A 19,199-nucleotide genomic window follows, 5' to 3' on the forward strand; every position below is an offset into this window, starting at 1 on the left:
GAGATTAACAGTTGGGGGGTGTTTTAGGGGAAAGGGACCTGTGCCAAATTGATGCTGCCTTACAGTTAGGACTCTGGAGGACTCGCTAACAAGATTCAACTGGCCCCATCAACTGCTTTGAGGGGTCGAGTTTGTTGCTAGTTGCTTGGAAATGCAACAGTTAATTCTATGTACAGTATAATATGTATAATATAATATATGTATAATATAATGTCTAAAAGGCTGTCACATGGAAGATTTCATACACAAGGTGGTTTACATGCTGGAGAAACAACAAAATAGACAGCAAAGATCACACATGTAATAGCAATCTAATCCAATACAAAAAAGTCACAATAACTTTAAAAAAGAAACAACACATCAAATAAAGAAATATTAAATAATCCATTAGAATATAATGGTAAACAGTTAAATTAAATATCAGCTGGACGATGGTAATAAAAGCTATGGGGCCAAGGGCCGGACACTGAAACACCAGGCATCTCCTTCCTTGCCAAGTGGGACTTCAAGATGTGGAGATTCCAGCTGACTCCTCCTCCCCCCAGAAGCCCCAACGGCCAGGCTTGCGATCAGATAGCAGGATGTCAAGAAGCTTAACTGGCCGGTCACATCATCATAGACCACCCACTAAAACGGCAATCTGATTGTGAGATGATGGATTGTGGCAGGACCCCAACAGCCAAACTGTGAGAACAGCCCAAAATTTGATCTTCTATAGTGTCTATAGTGGAGATTATAGAACTGACCCCTTGCCCCAGGTAGCCACAACAGCTGGGCTTGCAATCAAAATGAAAAGTGAGATGTCAGAAAGCTTAACTGGCTGTCTCACCATAGATCACCCGTCTGATAGAGAGATGGTGAGTGATGGATGCCGATTGGAAGAATGTGCCAAACAGGGGGGATGGCCAAATGTTATGGGGGGGGGGCTGCTTTGAACTTAGGGATGGGCCATTCTGTCCATTTCCATAACCCAAGACATGGTCTTGGAGTTATGGTGCCTTCTTACAGTTCATATGTTCATTTCAGAGAGGCTAATAGAAGCACAAGACTGATGCTCAAGCATTTGCTTCATTTTGCAATGCAAGAGGGTCAGAATGTGACAGGTCAAGGCACTCAATCCGCTCCCCCCCCCCCGCTCCCATTTCCAAATTCTGCTTCTCTTGTGTTCAGGGTACACCTCTCGATCCAAGGATCATGCACTGAACAAACGCTCTCAGATCGAAACCACACAGGGCCATTGACTGGGATCTCAAACATTATAGGGCACTTAAACAGCCATGCCCAGCAATAATTTGGAGAACTGTAGTTTGTTAAGGGGGCTGAGAGTTGTTAAGAGACCCACATTTCACCCCATAGAACTACACTTCCCAGAATTCCCTGGGGAGATGGCACGAAAATGCAGTTGTGAATTCAAGTCCCTTTGGATCCAGTTGTTCCAACAGGAGTGGGAGGAGGGCGTGCTGCAGCATTGGGGGGGGGGGGGGGGCAGGTGGAATTTCAGAATGAAAGCCATACAGGTTATATAGCAAGCAGAGGGTTTCTTGTCGAGCCAGGCTGCAGTTGGTGGTTGCTTCTTCTCTTCAGGGTTCCATGGTTTTCTTGATCCAGGGAAGGAAGTGGGCAATGCGAGAGTAGACTCCAGGAGGAAAGTGGTTGCCGAAGGAGACGATTCCGTGCGCCACGCCGTTGCAGACCATGGGGCCTCCGGAATCGCCCTGCGGAGAGAAGAGCCCCCAGCATCCATCAACAACTGCGACCGAGTGAGGAAGGAAGCTGCCTTAGAATGAGACTTGGGTGAGAATCAGATCGTTGGCCCATCTAGCTCAGTGCTGTCGACACGGATTGGCAGCGGCTCTCCCAGATTTCAGGAAGACCCAGCCTCCAATTGTCAGCCATACAGGGCTTTTACTAGGGCACTGCAAGCCCAGTGAGACACAGCCTCAACCGGCAAGTAGTTGAGGGGCAGCACCCCAAATATGAACGCAAGCAAAGGGGCCGTCATGTGAGGGGGCTGCCTTTAAGCCTGGGGCACAGCGCCTTCCATCTCTTTCTTCTTCCTTCGTCCTCAGCTGCTAGAGCAGTAGGTCTTGCAGACATGTAGCTTTGTCCGTCTCTCCTGGTTCTCTGGTAAACACAACCTTCACATTCCAAAACATCGCCTGCTCAGCCTCTCTCACACACATTTCAACTTTAAATGTTATTATTTCTTTAATTTTTATGACACCAGGAAGTGATATGAGAGAAAGGGAAAGAGAGCTTTTTGTCTGTACTGTATATGTGAGGAAGTGTAGCAGGGTGTGTTGTATATGTGAGGAAGTGTAGCATGGTGTGTGGGCATGTGTGTGTGTGTGTGGGTGGGTGTGTGTGTGTGTGAGAGAGAGAGAGAGAGAGAGAGAGAGAGAGAGAGAGAGAAAGGGGAGGAGAGAGTTTTGCTTCACTAGTGCTCTCAGACATGGATTTGACACCTTGTGACTTGGCTTGCTTTCTTGAGCTGCCTCCCCCTTCCCAGGGGTTGGAGACACCCACACGCTTCACAAAGGGGCATAGCTCAATGGCAGAGGATCTGCAGGAGGACCCAGGTTTGATCCTCAGGTGGGATGGGGAATGCGCCACTCCGGAAACCTCAGAGAGCCCCCGCCAGCCTGTGTCAACAATACAGAGCAAATGGGCTGATGCTTTGAACCAGAAATCTCTCTGAGCAATGGCCACAGGGGCTGGTGGAAGTTTGGGTCCAGCAACACCTGGAGGGCCCCCAATTTCTCTGCTGCTGACCCCGGTCACCAGTCCTGCCTGCTGACCCTCACCTGGCTTGTATCCCGGAGCTGGTTGTAGCTGCCAGCGCAGATCATGCTGTCGTCCAGCTCTGGGTAGAACTTCATGCACTTCCTGCGACTGTAGATGGTGATGTTGGTCTCAAAGAGCTTCTCCGTGTCCTGGTTGTCATCAATCAGGCCCCATCCTGCCAGGCTGCAGGGGGTCCCATCGGGGAGGTCGCTGCTAGATGTGGGCAGGGGAATCATCTGGACGTTTTTGTTCAGAGTAGCCTTGTAGACCAGCTGCAGGAAGGTGAAGGAGAAGAGTCAAGCAATCTCCCTTGCAAAACAAAGTCTTCCCTGGAACACACACCCCGTCCCTGTAGCTCAGCAGGTGCAGTACCTGCTCTGCATGCAGAAGGTCCCAGGTTCAACCCCCAGCCTCTCCAGGTCGGCTGTGGAGAGACCCTTCTACGAAACAGAAACTCTGAAGAGCTGCTGTCAGTCAGTGCCAACAACACTGATCTAGGTGGACCTTCATTCCGGGAACCTTGAGGCCTGGGAACTTCCATTATTGCTTCAAAGCTTTTTACTGACAAATCAAGTGTTTCGTTATTTTTAGAGCAAGGGCCATAGCTCATAGGTCCCTCTTTCAAGGTGAGCATTTCCAGGCAGGACAGAGAATTTCCTCCGTCTGAAGTCCTGGCGTTCCTCTGCCAGTCAGTGTAGACAACACCGAGCCAGATGGACCAAAGGAACTGTTGGAGTTGGAAGGGGTTTCCAAAGTCCTCTAGTCCAACCCTCTCCTCCCGGGGATCTGGGATGGAACTCATGCCTTTGAAATGTGGGTTGCTTTGATGGAGGGACAGCAGCTGTGGCAGGAGGAGAGTACAGGTCTCTGATTAAAAGCAAGCGGGTTCCTGGTCCTCGTGAGAATGGAAATGCAGAAGAATGGAGGTGTGTGAGCCATAGCTCTTAGTGCTAAGTGCCAAGGTAAATCTGCAGACACACAAAATATCACCACCCTGTTTGCCAGTAACAATAACAATAATAATAGTACCTTGTCCACCTGACCGGGTGGATTCCAACAGATATCAAAGCTTAATAAAACACCAAACATTAAAAACTTCCCTATTCAGGACTGCCTTTGGATGTGTAGTTACTTATCTCCTTGACATGTGATGGAAGGAACAAACTGGGGGTGACATTTTGTCAAGGGAGGGGTGGGGCAAGGGGAGAGAGAATAAAGTTCTCTAGAGCTTCTGGGCCATTGTTTTCTTTGAAGGGGGCAGCAACTAATTTTATTCTTCCTTTGGAAGTCACATCAAGCTGCAATCATTGTTAGGTTGTGGGCGAACATATCAGACGACACAATGATTCTTCAAACAGCTCTTCTTTATTCTGAGGCCAGAACTGAACTGAGCTGAAGGCCTCAGTCAGCCTGCTTATATAGAGCTCCAGTACCTTGTTACTGTAACTACTTTCTAAAACTATCCAATCACTGAACGTCACTTTCGATCCTTCATTTGCATACAAACTATCCAATCACTGAACGTCACTTTCGATCCTTCATTTGCATAACTATCTACAGTATCCCCCTGCTGGCCCAGGGTGAGAACTTCAGTACATAACAATCATGGCAGAGCCTCAGGACTTTGCTGGGGTCTGGGTTGCCAGGTCAGTAGCATTTCAGACCTTGAGATTTCAGGGCAGGCCCCAATGACATCATCTGGCAGGTGCACAGAGTTGTGTCCAACATTGCGGGGGGGGGAGCACCACATGCCCATGACGTCACACTCATGACGCTCTCCCAACCCTGCCAGAGCCACTCAGCCCACTATCCACCAGGTGTGTTTTCTGGGGGGGGGGGGGTTGACCAGGTCCGTCCCTGCCCCCCCCCGCTCCCATCAGAGCCCGGCTTCGGTGTGTGAGTGGAGAGTCAGCGGCAGAGAGCTGCTGCCCCTCCCCTCAACTGGGCTGCCCCATGTGCAGAGAGGGGCAAGCCTGACCCAGGGGCAGAGAGAGGCTGCGGAGAGTAAGGCGCCCCTGTCATATAGGAAGCCTCTGAGATGGAAGTTAATTGGGAGAGGCAAGAAGAGGAGGGCAGACCCCAGCCCAAAGTTATGGGCTATCATTTGCAGCCAGCTCTTGCTGGGCTGAAGCTTGAAAGTGACATGCAGGGTCTTCTAAATATGTCTATGTATATTTTTGTTAAAGGCACTTTTGCCCACCTGGAGATTCAACCTTCCACCTGCCGCCTGGAGGGGGTCAGGGAATCCTGGAGACTTCTGCTCAGACCCCAAAGTGTGAGAAGGCGGTCCTATACCTGGGTTTTGCTTTGTTTACAGGGCACTTTTCCACCTTCAATTTGCCTCTCACACACAGAAATGGCCATAAGGAATTTTTATGGAAACGTGTGTCATCTTTGCGGGCATTAGCAGGGATAGCATCATTTCTCTTTGACTGCTTTTTGAAGGGGCAGAATGGTGGGGAGCCCAAGGGCCTCGTTCCACCCCTGAGAAACCTTCCAAGGGCCACATGTGAGCGGTGGGCGGGGCAGAGGCAAAAGAGGGAGGAGCACCAAAAGGAAGTTTAATTTTCAGAAGTAAGCTGGCTTGGATAGATAGACTTCACTTCACCCTTCATCCAGGCAAGCTAGAAACATTAGCAGAATTCAAGACAATAATAAAAAAACTCAGGCTGTAGAGAAGGGCTGGCAGTAGCTTTTGGCCTGGGGAGAATGCCATGGGCCAGGCAAAGAGACCTGGGGGCCACATTTGACTACCATTCCTGATGTTCCCCACCCCCTGATATAGACCTCCATTGTTGGTGTAATCTGTAACATTCTGGATTAATCTTTTTTTTGGGGGGGGGGAGAAACGTCCCTGTATTAATGCACCTTCCTAGTTTTGAAGTTGAAACTCCTTAATGAGGTTCCAGTTTAGTCGCCTGCTCCATGCCGCTAGTCCCTGGTGAGGGTCAGTTTCCCCATGAGGTACAGTAACGCAGATGTGTCAGGCAGCAAGATTTGAAAATCGGCTTTTATGATACTTTGGGCAGATGGGGATGGCGGGGTGGGGCTCATTCATCTTCCTTCTTCCTCGTGATCCCTGCCTTCTGAGGTGCTGAGAAAGAGGGGGCTTAGAGCAACTCACCTTGAGCAGAAGGATATCGTTTGAGTTTGTATCGTCATTATATTCCGGGTGCATGTGGTATGACTCAACGCCAATCACCTGTTGAGTGTCCTCAATGGCGGAACGATCGTGCGCCCCCAAGACGACCGTCATGTCTCTGGAATCCAAGAGCATCAGAGAACCTGGAATTAATCCTTAGCTATTGTTCTCTCTTGGGACGCGGGTGGCGCTGTGGGTAAAAGCCTCAGCGCCTAGGGCTTGCCGATCGAAAGGTCGGCGGTTCGAATCCCTGTGGCGGGGTGCGCTCCCGCTGCTCGGTCCCAGCGCCTGCCAACCTAGCAGTTCGAAAGCACCCCCGGGTGCAAGTAGATAAATAGGGACTGCTTACTGGCGGGAAGGTAAACGGCGTTTCTGTGTGCTGCGCTGGCTCGCCAGAGCAGCGATGTCACGCTGGCCACGTGACCCGGAAAGTGTCTCCGGACAGCGCTGGCCCCCGGCCTATAGAGTGAGATGGGCGCACAACCCCAGAGTCTGTCAAGACTGGCCCGTACGGGCAGGGGTACCTTTACCTTTATTGTTCTCTCTTGGGTGGGTCCGAAGGGTGGGGAACCGGCCAATTTTGATTTTCCTCAGTTTCTCATCTTTCCAATCTTAAATTCAGTTCTTCACATTTCCACATCAGTTTGCAGTATTTATGTTGTTTTAAAAAAAGCCCTTGTCAAAATTCATCAGCATTTTAGGGTAAATGTGTCCTAATATGCACATTTTTATATGCAATTCTGCCATTTCCCCATATATAATATGCTTATATAGGTTATTTTCGCTGAGATATGTATTTGTTTCACTAAGCCTTCCTCCACCTGTTCTTTGGATCTCCTACATGTCAGAAAGGCGCCTTCTCGATTCTCTTTTCTGCCTAAAGATATTCCTCCTGCATCAAGTCTCGTGGGGAACAATTTGCAAATGTAATGAAAGGCACCGCAATAATGCCACTGCTACACATCAGGGAGGGTTTTGAGATACTTACTCCATGCAATGCGCGGCTGTCATTACCCACTGGGGGGCCACAAGGAACCCGCCACACCCAAAGCCCAATTCAGATTTGAGTGTTGCCATGTAGGGTCGGGAATGAGGTACAGCTTCATGTCCTCCGATGATGCGACTCCGCAAGAGAGCTGCAAGAATCGTAAGAGGAGATCATAGAATCATAGAATCATAGAATCATAGAGTTGGAAGAGACCACAAGGGCCATCGAGTCCAACCCCCTGCCAAGCAGGAAACACCATCAGAGCACTCCTGACATATGGTTGTCAAGCCTCTGCTTAAAGACCTCCAAAGAAGGAGACTCCACCACACTCCTTGGCAGCAAATTCCACTGTCGAACAGCTCTTACTGTCAGGAAGTTCTTCCTAATGTTTAGGTGGAATCTTCTTTCTTGTAGTTTGGATCCATTGCTCCGTGTCCGCTTCTCTGGAGCAGCAGAAAACAGCCTTTCTCCCTCCTCTATGTGACATCCTTTTATATATTTGAACATGGCTATCATATCACCCCTTAGCCTCCTCTTCTCCAGGCTAAACATGCCCAGCTCCCTTAGCCGTTCCTCATAAGGCATCGTTTCCAGGCCTTTGACCATTTTGGTTGCCCTCCTCTGGACACGTTCCAGTTTGTCAGTGTCCTTCTTGAACTGTGGTGCCCAGAACTGGACACAGTACTCCAGGTGAGGTCTGACCAGAGCAGAAGACAGTGGCACTATTACTTCCCTTGATCTAGATGCTATACTCCTATTGATGCAGCCCAGAATTGCATTGGCTTTTTTAGCTGCCGCGTCACACTGTTGGCTCATGTCAAGTTTGTGGTCAACCAAGACTCCTAGATCCTTTTCACATGTACTGCTCTCAAGCCAGGTGTCACCCATCTTGTATTTGTGCCTCTCATTTTTTTTGCCCAAGTGCAATACTTTACATTTCTCCCTGTTAAAATTCATCTTGTTTGTTTTGATCAGCGGCTTTCCACGGCCCCCTTATTAGCTTATGGGTACCATCCATCTTTGCAAAGCAGAAAAATGACAGCACCCCAGTCAGCTTACAGTCGGCTTTGCCAGGGAGTTAATGAAGGCAAGGGAGCCAGGGGAATGGAAATGGGATGTCTGCACATGCAGTTACAGATATTGTTTACCCCAATCTCTGAGCATCAAGTGACTCCAGGGATCCCTTCGCTTAACCCATCGTTCGGTTTCCTTGAAATGAACATCAGCAGAACCAACCCATAAATCTTGCTTTCTCATTAGGGTTCCAGGGAAGCCCGAATTCTGGCACAGAGCAATGCAAACCTCTTTCTCTCCAGCTTCCAGCATCAGCCAAAAATTAGTGTAATAATCAGCCTCAAATAACAAACATGCTGAAGCCTAGTGAATGTATGAAGGGGTGGATACCATAGAGCAAGCTGTCCTGTCAGGCTTAACGAAGGGCACTTCCCCTCACCACTGGAGCAACTAGGCAATCAAGCCTTTGTTCCCTCCCCAGTCTATCTGATGAACGTAGTGTGTGAAAAGGTTAAGCTGGTTGCTCTCACAAGCCACTCTCAAGATCCAATACCAATCATTTAGGAACTTTCACCACTTTGGAACTAAACCAGGGGTCTGCAACCTTTAAGACAAAAAGAGCCACTTGGACCCGTTTCCGAAGAAAAAAAACCTGGGAGCCGCAAAACTTGTCATTATAAAAATAACTTTTTTGTCACTTTTTTATTATTTCTTTGTTTGACCCCTCAGAATTACTCCTCCTCATAGAAATAAAGGTTAAATTAACAAGTTACCTTTTTGTGTGCGTGTGTTCTTCACTCCCCTTCAAGACAGTGACCAGCGTACATGCCCCTTACAATGTAGCGGGCGGGCGGGAAGGTGACGTCGGGACGGTGCGTGACTAACGCACGCACTGCCCCCATGCGATGTCACAGCCAGTACAGCGTCCGCCACAGTGGGGAGTGTCGGGGCACACAATGCGCCTCCTCCCCTCGCTAGTATCCGCCCCAGAGCTGCGGCAAAGGTGTAAAAGAGCCACATGCGGCTCCGGAGCCGCGGGTTGCAGACCCCTGAACTAAACTAAGTGCTACTGTCCATGCAGCCTTTCTGATGTATGGACATGCACATGAATCTGACCTTTGGAGAGTTTGTAAGTAAAACATTTTTAACTTACTACATGTGTGGTTCTTTTCTTATGCCAAGAGGGAGGTTTTGGAACTCATCGGGGCAAATTTTAAAGCTCTAACATCCTATATTTCTATGTTATACTTTGCTGTGTATCTTGCCATTTTAAATCTCTGGGGCTTTCTCACCAGAGTACTTGCCTCAAACATGGATCTTGGCATCCTGGAGTTCTCTCTTCTATATTTTGTACATATTTTCCCTTGAACCGACAACAAAACTTACGCACGTGCACAGCACACCTCAACCTGTTGTTCTTCCCAACCAGACGAGGAGGGGAAAGGCCCACGCTGGACTTGTAAATCGCAGTGCTTAACTGGCCAGCCAAAGCCACGACTATAACAAAGGAACGAGTTTCCTCTTACTGGTTTTACCTCAAGGACACAGGATCATGAGTTTAGAAGGAATCCAATGTACGATTCAGACTTAGAATCATAGAATCGTAGAGTTGGAAGAGACCACAAGGGCCATCGAGTCCAACCCCCTGCCAAGCAGGAAACACCATCAGAGCACTCCTGACATATGGTTGTCAAGCCTCTGCTTAAAGACCTCCAAAGAAGGAGACTCCACCACACTCCTTGGCAGCAAATTCCACTGTCGAACAGCTCTTACTGTCAGGAAGTTCTTCCTAATGTTTAGGTGGAATCTTCTTTCTTGTAGTTTGGATCCCTTGCTCCGTGTCCGCTTCTCTGGAGCAGCAGAAAACAACCTTTCTCCCTCCTCTATGTGGCATCCTTTTATATATTTGAACATGACTATCATATCACCCCTTAACTTCCTCTTCTCCAGGCTAAACATGCCCAGCTCCCTTAGCCGTTCCTCATAAGGCATCGTTTCCAGGCCTTTGACCATTTTGGTTGCCCTCCTCTGGACACGTCCCAGTTTGTCAGTGTCCTTCTTGAACTGTGGTGCCCAGAACTGGACACCACAGTTCAAGAAGGACACTGACAAACTTAACACACGCCCCCCCCCCATAAACCTACAACGTTTCAGCTTCACTCTGGAAAATGAAGAATAGTCAGAGCTGGAAGGGGTCTCCAAGGTCCTATAGCCCAACCCGCTTCTCCCTGCAGGATCCATGAAGCAGGGCTTTGCCATTGTAGCATTATGAGCCCTGCCTTGCTTACAAACCTCCTGCCAAGGGCAGCCTGAGCCTCAGGAATGGAAGGAATGAGAGTGGCTTGGCCCAGAGGAATAGGAGAATTCAGTTCAGCAGAGGTGGGGTGTGTCTTTGAACTCACCTGGTTTGACCAGAGAGGAGGACAGGAGGAGGAGGAGGAAGAGGTGGGGAGGCTGTTGGAATCTCCACATCTTGGAAGGAAGGAGATGCCTGGTGTTTCAGTGTCCAGCCCTTGGCCCCATAGCTTTTATTACCACCGTCGCCACCCCACCCCCCGAGAAGCCCCAACGGCCAGGCTTGCGATCTGATAGCAGGATGTCAGAAAGCTTAACTGGCCGGTCACTTCATCATAGACCACCCACTAAAACGGCAATCTGATAGTGAGATGATGGAAGTGGATTGATTGTGGCAGGACCCCAACAGCCAAACTGTGAGAACAGCCCAAAATTTGATCTTCTATAGTGTCTATAGTGGAGATTATAGAACTGACCCCTCGCCCCCCCCCCCCCGGTAGCCCCCTGCGGAGAGAAGAGCCCACAGCATCCATCAACAACTGTGATCTAGTGAGGCAGAAGGATGTCAGAAAGCTTAACTGGCCAGTCACACCATAGATCGCCCGCTAAAACAGCAATCAGATAGAGAGATGGTGAGTGTACCAAATTGTGAACCATCCCATGAACATTTCCACACCAGTTTGCAAATTACTTTTTTTAAAAGATCCATGTGAAAAAATCTCCATCATTTTAAAGCAAATTTCTTGCATTTTTATATGCTGTTTCTGCTAATATACAGGCAGCTAGGAGTAGTAGGGTTGGGGTTTTTTTTAGATTTTGCAATAAAATAGCTCAACAACTTTTGTGTCCGGATTCTCACTTTTTGAAATATGGCAACCTATATTAATTACATAAATCATGTCACAACTGGATGACAGCCAGTGAGGGCAACCCACAAGAACAGTGTCTTTCTCTCTTTTCTGTACCACATTTGAGGTGCAAATCCTGCAAGTCATTAGGAAGAGAGCAAGAAGACTTTTCAAAGCCACCATCATGCAGTTCCAGTTTCTACTCTCATGATCCCTTGACTCTTGGAACATGTAGAATCGTCAGATTTGTGACGGAAGTTGGAGGTTACTAGTAGCCCCCTACTATTAATGTGGTAGGGAGAAATGACTGAACAGGGTGGCGCAGGCGCCTGCAGGCTCGGGCAGCATGGGGCTTGTGTCCACCACCACCCCGGCCGCCCTACAGCTGAGGGGGAGGCTGCAGGCGGACTCCCTGCAGGCTCCACGCTGCTCAAAAAAGCACTGCGGACCTGCAAGCCGCTGGAAGGGAACAGGGCTCGGGCCCTGGGATTCTGGCGCCCTGTTCCGTCCCTGCAGGGGCATGCATGCCACCCAGGCAGCCAAGCAGGAAGCCTAAGATTATTCCTGGGGTGGAGAAAGTCTCCCTTTCTTCTAAGACAAGAGCATGGGGCTATGCAGGGAAGCAGAATGGCTTGGCCAAGTAAATTTTATTCCAAGTGCATTCATCTAATTCAATGGACCCGAAGGTACATGATGCCCTTTAATTGCATTGAATCAACTTTGAATATGACTAGCCTTAGATACAGCCCTGAATGCTGGAATCCAATTCAGGCCAAAAAAATTGTAACTTTTAACACAACGCACACTTAACACTCTGGCTGGGCTGAGCTCCTCCAAGAGACAGTAATGACCGCCAACATAAATGGATTTTAAAGGTTAGATCAATTCATAGGGGATAAGGCTATTGGTGGCTGGGTTCTGTCTTGTGATTCCATTTGGTCTTCATAGAATTGTAGAGTTGGAAGTAACCCTGAGGGTCATCTAGTCCAACCCCCTGCAATGCAGGAATCTCAACCAAAGTATCCATGACATATGGCCTGCTTAGACCTCTGCTTAAAAACCTCCAAGAAGTGTCCACTATCACCTGAGGACTCCGTTCGACTGCCAACTGGCTCTTATCTTCATTTATTTGTGTAGACTGCATTAAATTTTATCTAAGTAATACAATTTTTAAAAGAAAAAAGATTTTTATTCCTGATGCTTAGTAAGAATCTGCTTTCTGGTAACTTGAATCCATTGATCTTGAACACCACCACCTTTACTACAAAATAAAAACCTTATGCTGGAAATAATTATATGACCTTTCTCAGACTGCCCTATACTGGGAAGCTTTTAATGTCTGATGTTTTGTTTTGTCCCTTTATATTTTGTTGCAAACCGCCCAGATGCCTGAACTTTTATTGGTGGAAGCCACAGGGGATTGCAAAAAGCACAAGAAGATGCGCTCTAGGAAGCAGCTCCCATTCCCTCGAACATACAAGTGCAACATAGTGGCTATGACTAAAAAGGCGCAGGGGGCGCCTTTAAGCGTGCATATTGCATGTGCATGTCTTGAACTTATGTTAGAAAGTGCTGTGATGCGCCCAGTCTCTGCAATTCAGCAGACAACAAATAATTTGGAAAGAGGCGGTCTGCTGCCCTAGCTGCGAGCATTTCTGTTTTGAACTGTTTCCCAGCCTCTCCAGGACCTTAAAGAGGGGGCGGGGCAGGAAGAAAGCGCCGAGTTGCTCCCTGCACAGATGGCCGCCACCGGCGAGGTTGTCATAAAAAGTGAATGGAGGAGGGATCCGCCAGCAGAGCAGGGGCCCCGATCCTGCAGGCCCCCCAGCTGCAGGCCAGCGGGAGGGCACAGCAGCCCGGGGCCCTTCCCAAGGCATCCTTCTGGCCTCGGGCAACCGGGCGCTGCTCCCCCTGCACTCTCTTTGGCGCTCCCCCCACATCCAGGCAGCGCAGGCTGCAGCCCCAACCTCATTAAGCAGCTCCCCGGATCCAATAATAATAAAACATTGCTTTAATGGGGTGCCTCCAGTCTGGCCTTAGTAATGCATTGCTCTGTCCGCAGCCTCAAAATACTTGCTTTTCTTGTAAATCCCCCCCTGCCTTTTTGGAACTTAGTCCCCCAATGCAGACTCTTAGCCAATCACATTCCAGGCGCCGCCTTTTCCCCGCCCCCTTCCCGCGACAAGGGGCGTGGCCTCCCGCCGAGGAAACCCGGCGCCCCCGTCCGTGTGACGGCTCGCGCATGCGCACTGCTCACACGCCACTTTTCTCTCAGGCCCGACCATAAAACTGTCGCGCTTTCGCGACGCGGAACATCATCCACCTCGGCGGCCTCGCCGCCTTCCCCGGGGTGGGGGCCGGAGGGGAAGAGAGAGGGGAAAGGCGGGGCTTGAACGGGCTCCGGACTCTCGCTCTCTCCGCCCCCTCCACCCCTTACGCGCGTCTCTCCCCCCCCGCTCTATTATTATGCCTATCCTGATTGCCCGCCTGTTTTACCATCCCCTCTTCGAAACGTGCATCCTCCTCAGAATAAACGGTCCTGATTGGATTAAATTGAGGAGAGGCGGGCTTTAAGAGCGAAGAAAAGAATCCTGATTGGGTTAAATTGCAATGAGGCGGAGCTTAAGGGACACCTTGCCCCGCCCCGTGTTTCCTCCGCCTCGCCTGGTACCTGAGAGCAATCAAGGACCCCAAACCGGTTGTGTTCGACGCGCATGCGCCCTCTCTTCACGCGCGCCCGACCCTGGCAACCTCCGCGCCTGCGCACCGAGGACTATTCTTCTCCTCTTCCTCCCCCGCCCCTTCCGCCTCGCGCCACTTCGCAGCGCACGTTGGCCCGCCCGCTGATTGGCTGGCTGCGTCCGAGCGTCCGGTCGGCGGCGGCGGTTGAGGCCTAGGCATTCCGCGCAGGCGCAGGAGGCGGCTCGCGCTCGTTCAGCCGCTGGCTCTGAGGGGGGAAGAGGCCTTGTCTTCTGCCGCGCCGTTTGCCGCCTCCGTGAGGGGAGAAGGGGAAGGAGCCGCCCCAGTCACCGCTTCAGCCCCCGCCGCCGCCATCATGAGCGTGGAGGCGTACGGGCCCAGCTCCCAGACGCTGACTTTCCTGGACACGGAGGAGGCCGAGCTGCTGGGCGCCGACACGCAGGGCTCCGAGTTCGAGTTCACCGACTTCACGCTGCCCAGCCAGACCCAGACGCCGCCCGGAGGAGGAGGAAGCGGCGGGGCCTCCGCGCAGGGCAACCCCGGAGGAGTCTCGGCGGGAGGAGGAGGAGCCGGCGGGCCGCCCTCCGTCGCCCTCTCGCCGGGGCAGCTGGACGCCCAGGTGAGGCCTGCGAGGCGGGGGCGGGGGAGGGTTGCGACTACTGCACCTACTCGGAGAAGACCCATTGCTTTATTAGGCCTTTATTATGTGGGAAGCCGCCCAGAGTGGCTGGGCCAACCCAGGCAGGTGGCGGGGGTACAAATAATATTACTTAATAATAATAGTGATTACTAGCAGCAGTGGGCCTAAGTTAGTGGTGCCCGCTTCGGCATGACACGCCTAACTAACACGCCTGTTAGTCCTGTCAGTCCACGCCGATGTGTTGGGGCCAAGAAAGTCCTGCTCGGAGTAGGCCCGACGAAAAGTAGCACAAGTTAGTCGTGCCTGTTAGCTTCCATAGGCTGTGTCCGTTTAAGAGCAGACCTGCATCTTATTTAGTCAGGTGCATTCATTTGCTATGGGTTGTGCCCAAGGTGAGTTCTACACAGTGTAGGCCCGTTGGAAACGCTGGTTGCATTAGTCATAGGATTGTAGAGTTGGAAGGGACCTCGATGGTCATCTAGTCCAGCCCCCCAATCCAGGAATCTTAGCTAAAGTATCCAGGACAGATAGCCATCCAACCTGGGCTTAAAGACCTCAAGGAAGAATATCAGCGGCTTGTGTCTAAGTTTTACTCAGAGCAGACCTGTTGAAAATTACTTAGCTAAGTGAGTCATGTCCATTATTGTCAGTGGGTTGCATCCATTTAAGTTGAACACAAAGTAAGCTCATTGAGAAGGATGGACCTAAGTTCATCAGCTGCATTAATTTGAGTGGGTTGTATTTAAGTAAGGTAAGCTAAGAGTAGGCCCATTGAAAACAGTGGGCCTAAGTCATGTCTTCTAACGTCAGTAGGTTGTGTCCAATTAAGTCTACACAGAGTAGGCCCACTGAAAACAATGCACTTGTTAGTCATGTCCATTAATTTCAGTGGGTTGGGTCCAAGTAAGTTCTGCTCAGAGTAGGCCTTCTCTGAGTAGAACTTTAGACATTTGAAGTCCCTAGTAGCCTATTGATTTCAGTTGGTCTGTGCCAACCACCACCTATTTTTTAAAAATACTTTGATATAGTATTTTTAAAGGGGGTGGGTTGTATTCAACATTAGCCCTACTCAGAGTTAGACTCATTGAAGTTAATGGGCAAAACTAATAAGCTTAATACTAGATGTAACCCATTACTTTCAGTTGGTCTACTCTGAGGTATGACTAATGTTGGATACAGCCTATTGAAAATTAGTGGATCTAATTAAGTTACCTCCTTTAAGGAGTCTGCTCTGATTATGACCAGCATTAGATTTCTCGGCTGTCTTCCATCATGGAACCCACATGTACTTCCCAAGAGGCCCCCTGGCCAGGCACTAAGCCCATATTGTTGGGCTCCTAACTCCAGTCACTGACCATGGTGGCTTTTGGCACTGTAGCTCAGTAGTAGAGCACTTCGAAACTCTGGTGAGCTGTTGCCAGTCGCTGTTGGCGGTGCTGAGCTAGATAGACCCAGTGGTCTGACTCTAAGGCAGCTTCTGATGTTCTCCAACAACATCTGGAGAGAAACAGAAATCCCCCAGCCCTTCTTACTCAAGTAATCCTTTGTGTGGCACTTGGAAGGCCGCAAGGGAAGGGCCTTTCTTGACCCACAATGGGAGAGGCCAAATGCAGATTTTTTTATACCATTGTGCACTATTAAAAATAGATACATGCCTATGTTATGTAGCATTTTGCCATTAAAAACATCATTTTTTTTTCACCCTAGAGTTGAGGCATAAGGAATTATGGGAGAATGTATAGCACATCTCAGTATAGAGCTATGTCGTGTGTGTGTGTGTCACAGATACATTTGTATGTGGTTAAAAGTAACTTTCTAGAAAGGAATATTGGGGAAGTGTATGCAAGGTGTTGCTTGGTTAAAACAACACTTTTTTCTCTAGGTGGAAGGCAAAAGGAATATGAAAGAAATGTGCCCACAAAATTGTTAGTGTGTATGTACCTTCTGTGGTTAAAAATAGTGGAATGGATTCAACTAAAAAATACTCAGAGTAGAGCCATTTAAATTAATGGACCTAAATTAGTATTGTCTGTTATTTTCAATAGGTCTGCTCTGAGTAGGGCTAGCATTGGATGCAAGCCAGTATTTTTAGCCACAAAGAGAGGAGGTGAAGGCAATAGTGGGGGTAGTGCATATACAATGTGTGTCTGTGTATATTAGTTTGTAATTAAAAGCAGTGTTTTCTAGAGAGGAGGTGGAAAATATACCGGGGAACTATGAGTATCTGTCCCCAAGTATTAATGAGAATTACTGGGCAAGTTAAGAAATACTTGGGGAGGGGGTTGTCAATAAGGGGCACGTACAACTTCTCCAAGTCAAGTTGCAGGGGAAAGTGAATGGATACAAGGCAGTATGTGTGTCTAGTTTTAAAGATGGGGGGAGGAGAAGAAATAATGTGGAAGAGAGCTTCATTTGTGTGTATGTAACCTTTCCTGGTTGAAAGCTGAAATATGGTATGTCTCTATTAATATTAATGCTCCTGAGAGAAGGACATGGTGGTTTTTCAGTGGAACCTGGTCACCACTGACCTGTAGCTGAGTTGGTACCAGTGTCTGTAATTTTGTATTAAAGAGCCTTAGGGTGGGGGTTGATGAAACCTTTCCTGTTTGTGTGTAAACTAGGCATAAAATATGGGAGGAATTCAGTAGTCTTGCAGATAAGCCCCCCAAAGTCACAAGTCCTCAAGCTGTTACTAGTCTGCTTCTTATTATCGCTTAACTTCTAGCCATTTTGTCACTGACCCAGGTCCCTCCCATTTTTTAAAGGCTTCCCTGTCTCATTATCCGAAGGCAACTCTTACTTGTCACAGGTGACTGGGTAAATGACTCTTTACAAAAGCAGAATATAGTTGTGTAGAGTACTTTGTGGTTGAGCAGGAAACAGTGCGGGGGGGGGGGGGGGGAGAGACCGGAGGGAGCAGAGAGGAACAAATACGTTGCAAATACAACATTTGTAGTTAAAGCAACCTTTTAGAGACAAGGCAATATTAATACTGGGGGCAGGGCAGGCAGTAGTGCACAAGGTAGTTATAAAATGCATATGAGCACTTCCTGGATTAAGTCATTGCTCCTGCAGTAAGGACATGGTTTCTTACCAAACTATGTAAGAGCTTTATTAATGTTCTGTGGATACAGCAACACAGAACAGTAGCTGAACCTCTGAATAACTGGGTGTGGTGTGAACCGGGGGGCAAGGTGCACTCATGCCTAATGAACACATCTTCCCCACACAAGTGCCCAGCTGGCTAAGAGGAGATTCCCAGCCTGCTCTCTGGATTTCCCCTGTCTGGCTGTGTTTGAGGGCTCTGCTCTCAAACCAGGCTTTCTTATGGATCCTTCCTTTGGAGGAGAGTTTAATTGCCTTGTGTGGGTTGTTAAAGGCAATTGAAGTTTCTCGTTGTGAAGGGTAGAACTTCTGTCTGTACAGGTGTGAGTTTTCGCAGGCCTTCTCTGATAACTTTGTGACTCCTTTATAAGAATCAAATTGTTGGCACACCTCACACGTTGCAAGGTAACCTTGGTGATTTGCCTTTCTATGCCTGTGCATTATATCACACGTGGCATTGTCACTTGGTTCCACCCCACCCACCTTTTTTGACCATATAGATTCAGGAATAATTTCATGCACTGCTTATCTTCCCCAATAAGTGGATCTTGGTCTGTTACTGCTCCTACAAAAAGAATGTTTTGTAACAAAAAAAAAAGTGTTTTTAAAATGTAAGCCAAAAGCCCTGTCAGCTAATTTCCCTAATACAGTGGTACCTCAGGTTAAGTACTTAATTCGTTCCGGAGGTCCGTTCTTAACCTGAAACTGTTCTTAACCTGAAGCACCACTTTAGCTAATGGGGCCTCCTGCTGCTGCCGCGCGATTTCTGTTCTTATCCTGAAGCAAAGTTCTTAACCTGAGGTACTACTTCTGGGTTAGCGGAGTCTGTAACCTGAAGCGTATGTAACCTGAAGTGTATGTAACCCGAGGTACCACTGTACTGTAGGGCTCCCTTGAATCATATTAAGTGACCCAAACTCCATTGGAACTTTATTCAGACACAAGTTTGAAACTGGTGTGTTCAGTTTGTGGAAACACTCTTCCCAGAAGCAACAGCCATATAAGGCAGGGACTGATGTGAGCCTGGCTTTGCTGGTGGAGGCTGATGCTTACCAATGGTAGTCCAAAACATCTGGAAGGAGTGGCAGGTTGGTGAAGGCTGGAATAAACTAGATGCAAGGAGTAAACACATCCATGCCCCTTCCTGAAAATCAAAGGCCTTGCTGGGTAGAAAGTACAAAAGTGAGACGCTTGCATTTCCTGTGTGGAGCAAGAAGACCAAAGCAGCTGTGAAGCCCACTTGTAGCACCCAGTTCAAGCCAGCTACAGCTTTGAAATTGACAGCTTAGTAAGTATTTCCATCCTTGTCATAGCATATGTAGCCTACTGTATAATTGGCTGGATGATGGAGAGGAGGCCCCACTGCCTTGCCTCTCAGTAATCTGGACAATAACATTGCTCTTGAACTGTATTTGCTCTAGAGATCACACACAGCAGCAAACTTTACATTGCATATTTTCTTTCTTCCTGCTTATTGTTTGTTGTTGTTACCACCACCACCCGCATGTCAGAACCTCTGGTCGGATGGTAGTCAAACTTGGCTGTCCAGTTTCTAATCTATTAAAAAACCCCAAGATTTACCAGTACAGCGATATTTCGGGTTATGTACGCTTCAGGTTACATACTCCACTAACCCAGAAATAGTACCTCAGGTTAAGAACTATGCTTCAGGATGAGAAGAGA

At 48.7% G+C, this 19,199-nt stretch overlaps 2 protein-coding genes across 7 annotated transcripts in view; one reads left to right on the plus strand and one right to left on the minus strand.

Annotated features, from left to right (window-relative positions):
- Nucleotides 1-243: 243 nt before the first annotated feature.
- On the minus strand, nt 244-13,882 carry LOC114588244 (mast cell protease 1A-like). 3 transcript variants are annotated; one of them, XM_028713275.2, is made up of 5 exons: nt 13,743-13,882; nt 6,915-7,062; nt 5,909-6,044; nt 2,805-3,056; nt 244-1,715 (listed from the first exon to the last, which is right to left on the minus strand). In XM_028713275.2, exons 2-5 carry the CDS (start codon nt 7,001-7,003, stop codon nt 1,581-1,583), a joined length of 612 nt encoding a protein of 203 aa, XP_028569108.2. In that variant the 5' UTR covers nt 7,004-7,062; nt 13,743-13,882; the 3' UTR covers nt 244-1,580. The 3 variants fall into 3 exon arrangements, with proteins under 3 accessions (XP_028569108.2, XP_028569109.2, XP_028569107.2); XM_028713276.2 differs by lacking the exon at nt 13,743-13,882 and adding an exon at nt 13,568-13,728; XM_028713274.2 differs by lacking the exon at nt 13,743-13,882 and adding an exon at nt 10,331-10,697.
- Nucleotides 13,883-13,977: 95 nt separating this feature from the next.
- Nucleotides 13,978-19,199, plus strand: part of UPF1 (UPF1 RNA helicase and ATPase) — a 31,488-nt gene continuing 26,266 nt past the window's right edge. For 3 of the 4 annotated variants that reach the window (XM_077921890.1, XM_077921889.1, XM_028713271.2), the window contains exon 1: nt 13,978-14,390. In XM_077921890.1, the coding sequence (XP_077778016.1) occupies nt 14,127-14,390 (264 nt within the window). In that variant the 5' untranslated portion in view covers nt 13,978-14,126. The remainder of the gene's footprint in view (nt 14,391-19,199) is intronic. The other variant, XM_077921892.1, reaches the window with a different exon arrangement.

The sequence above is a fragment of the Podarcis muralis genome, chromosome 18 (assembly GCF_964188315.1).
Source record: "Podarcis muralis chromosome 18, rPodMur119.hap1.1, whole genome shotgun sequence".
Lineage (NCBI taxonomy): Eukaryota > Metazoa > Chordata > Lepidosauria > Squamata > Lacertidae > Podarcis > Podarcis muralis.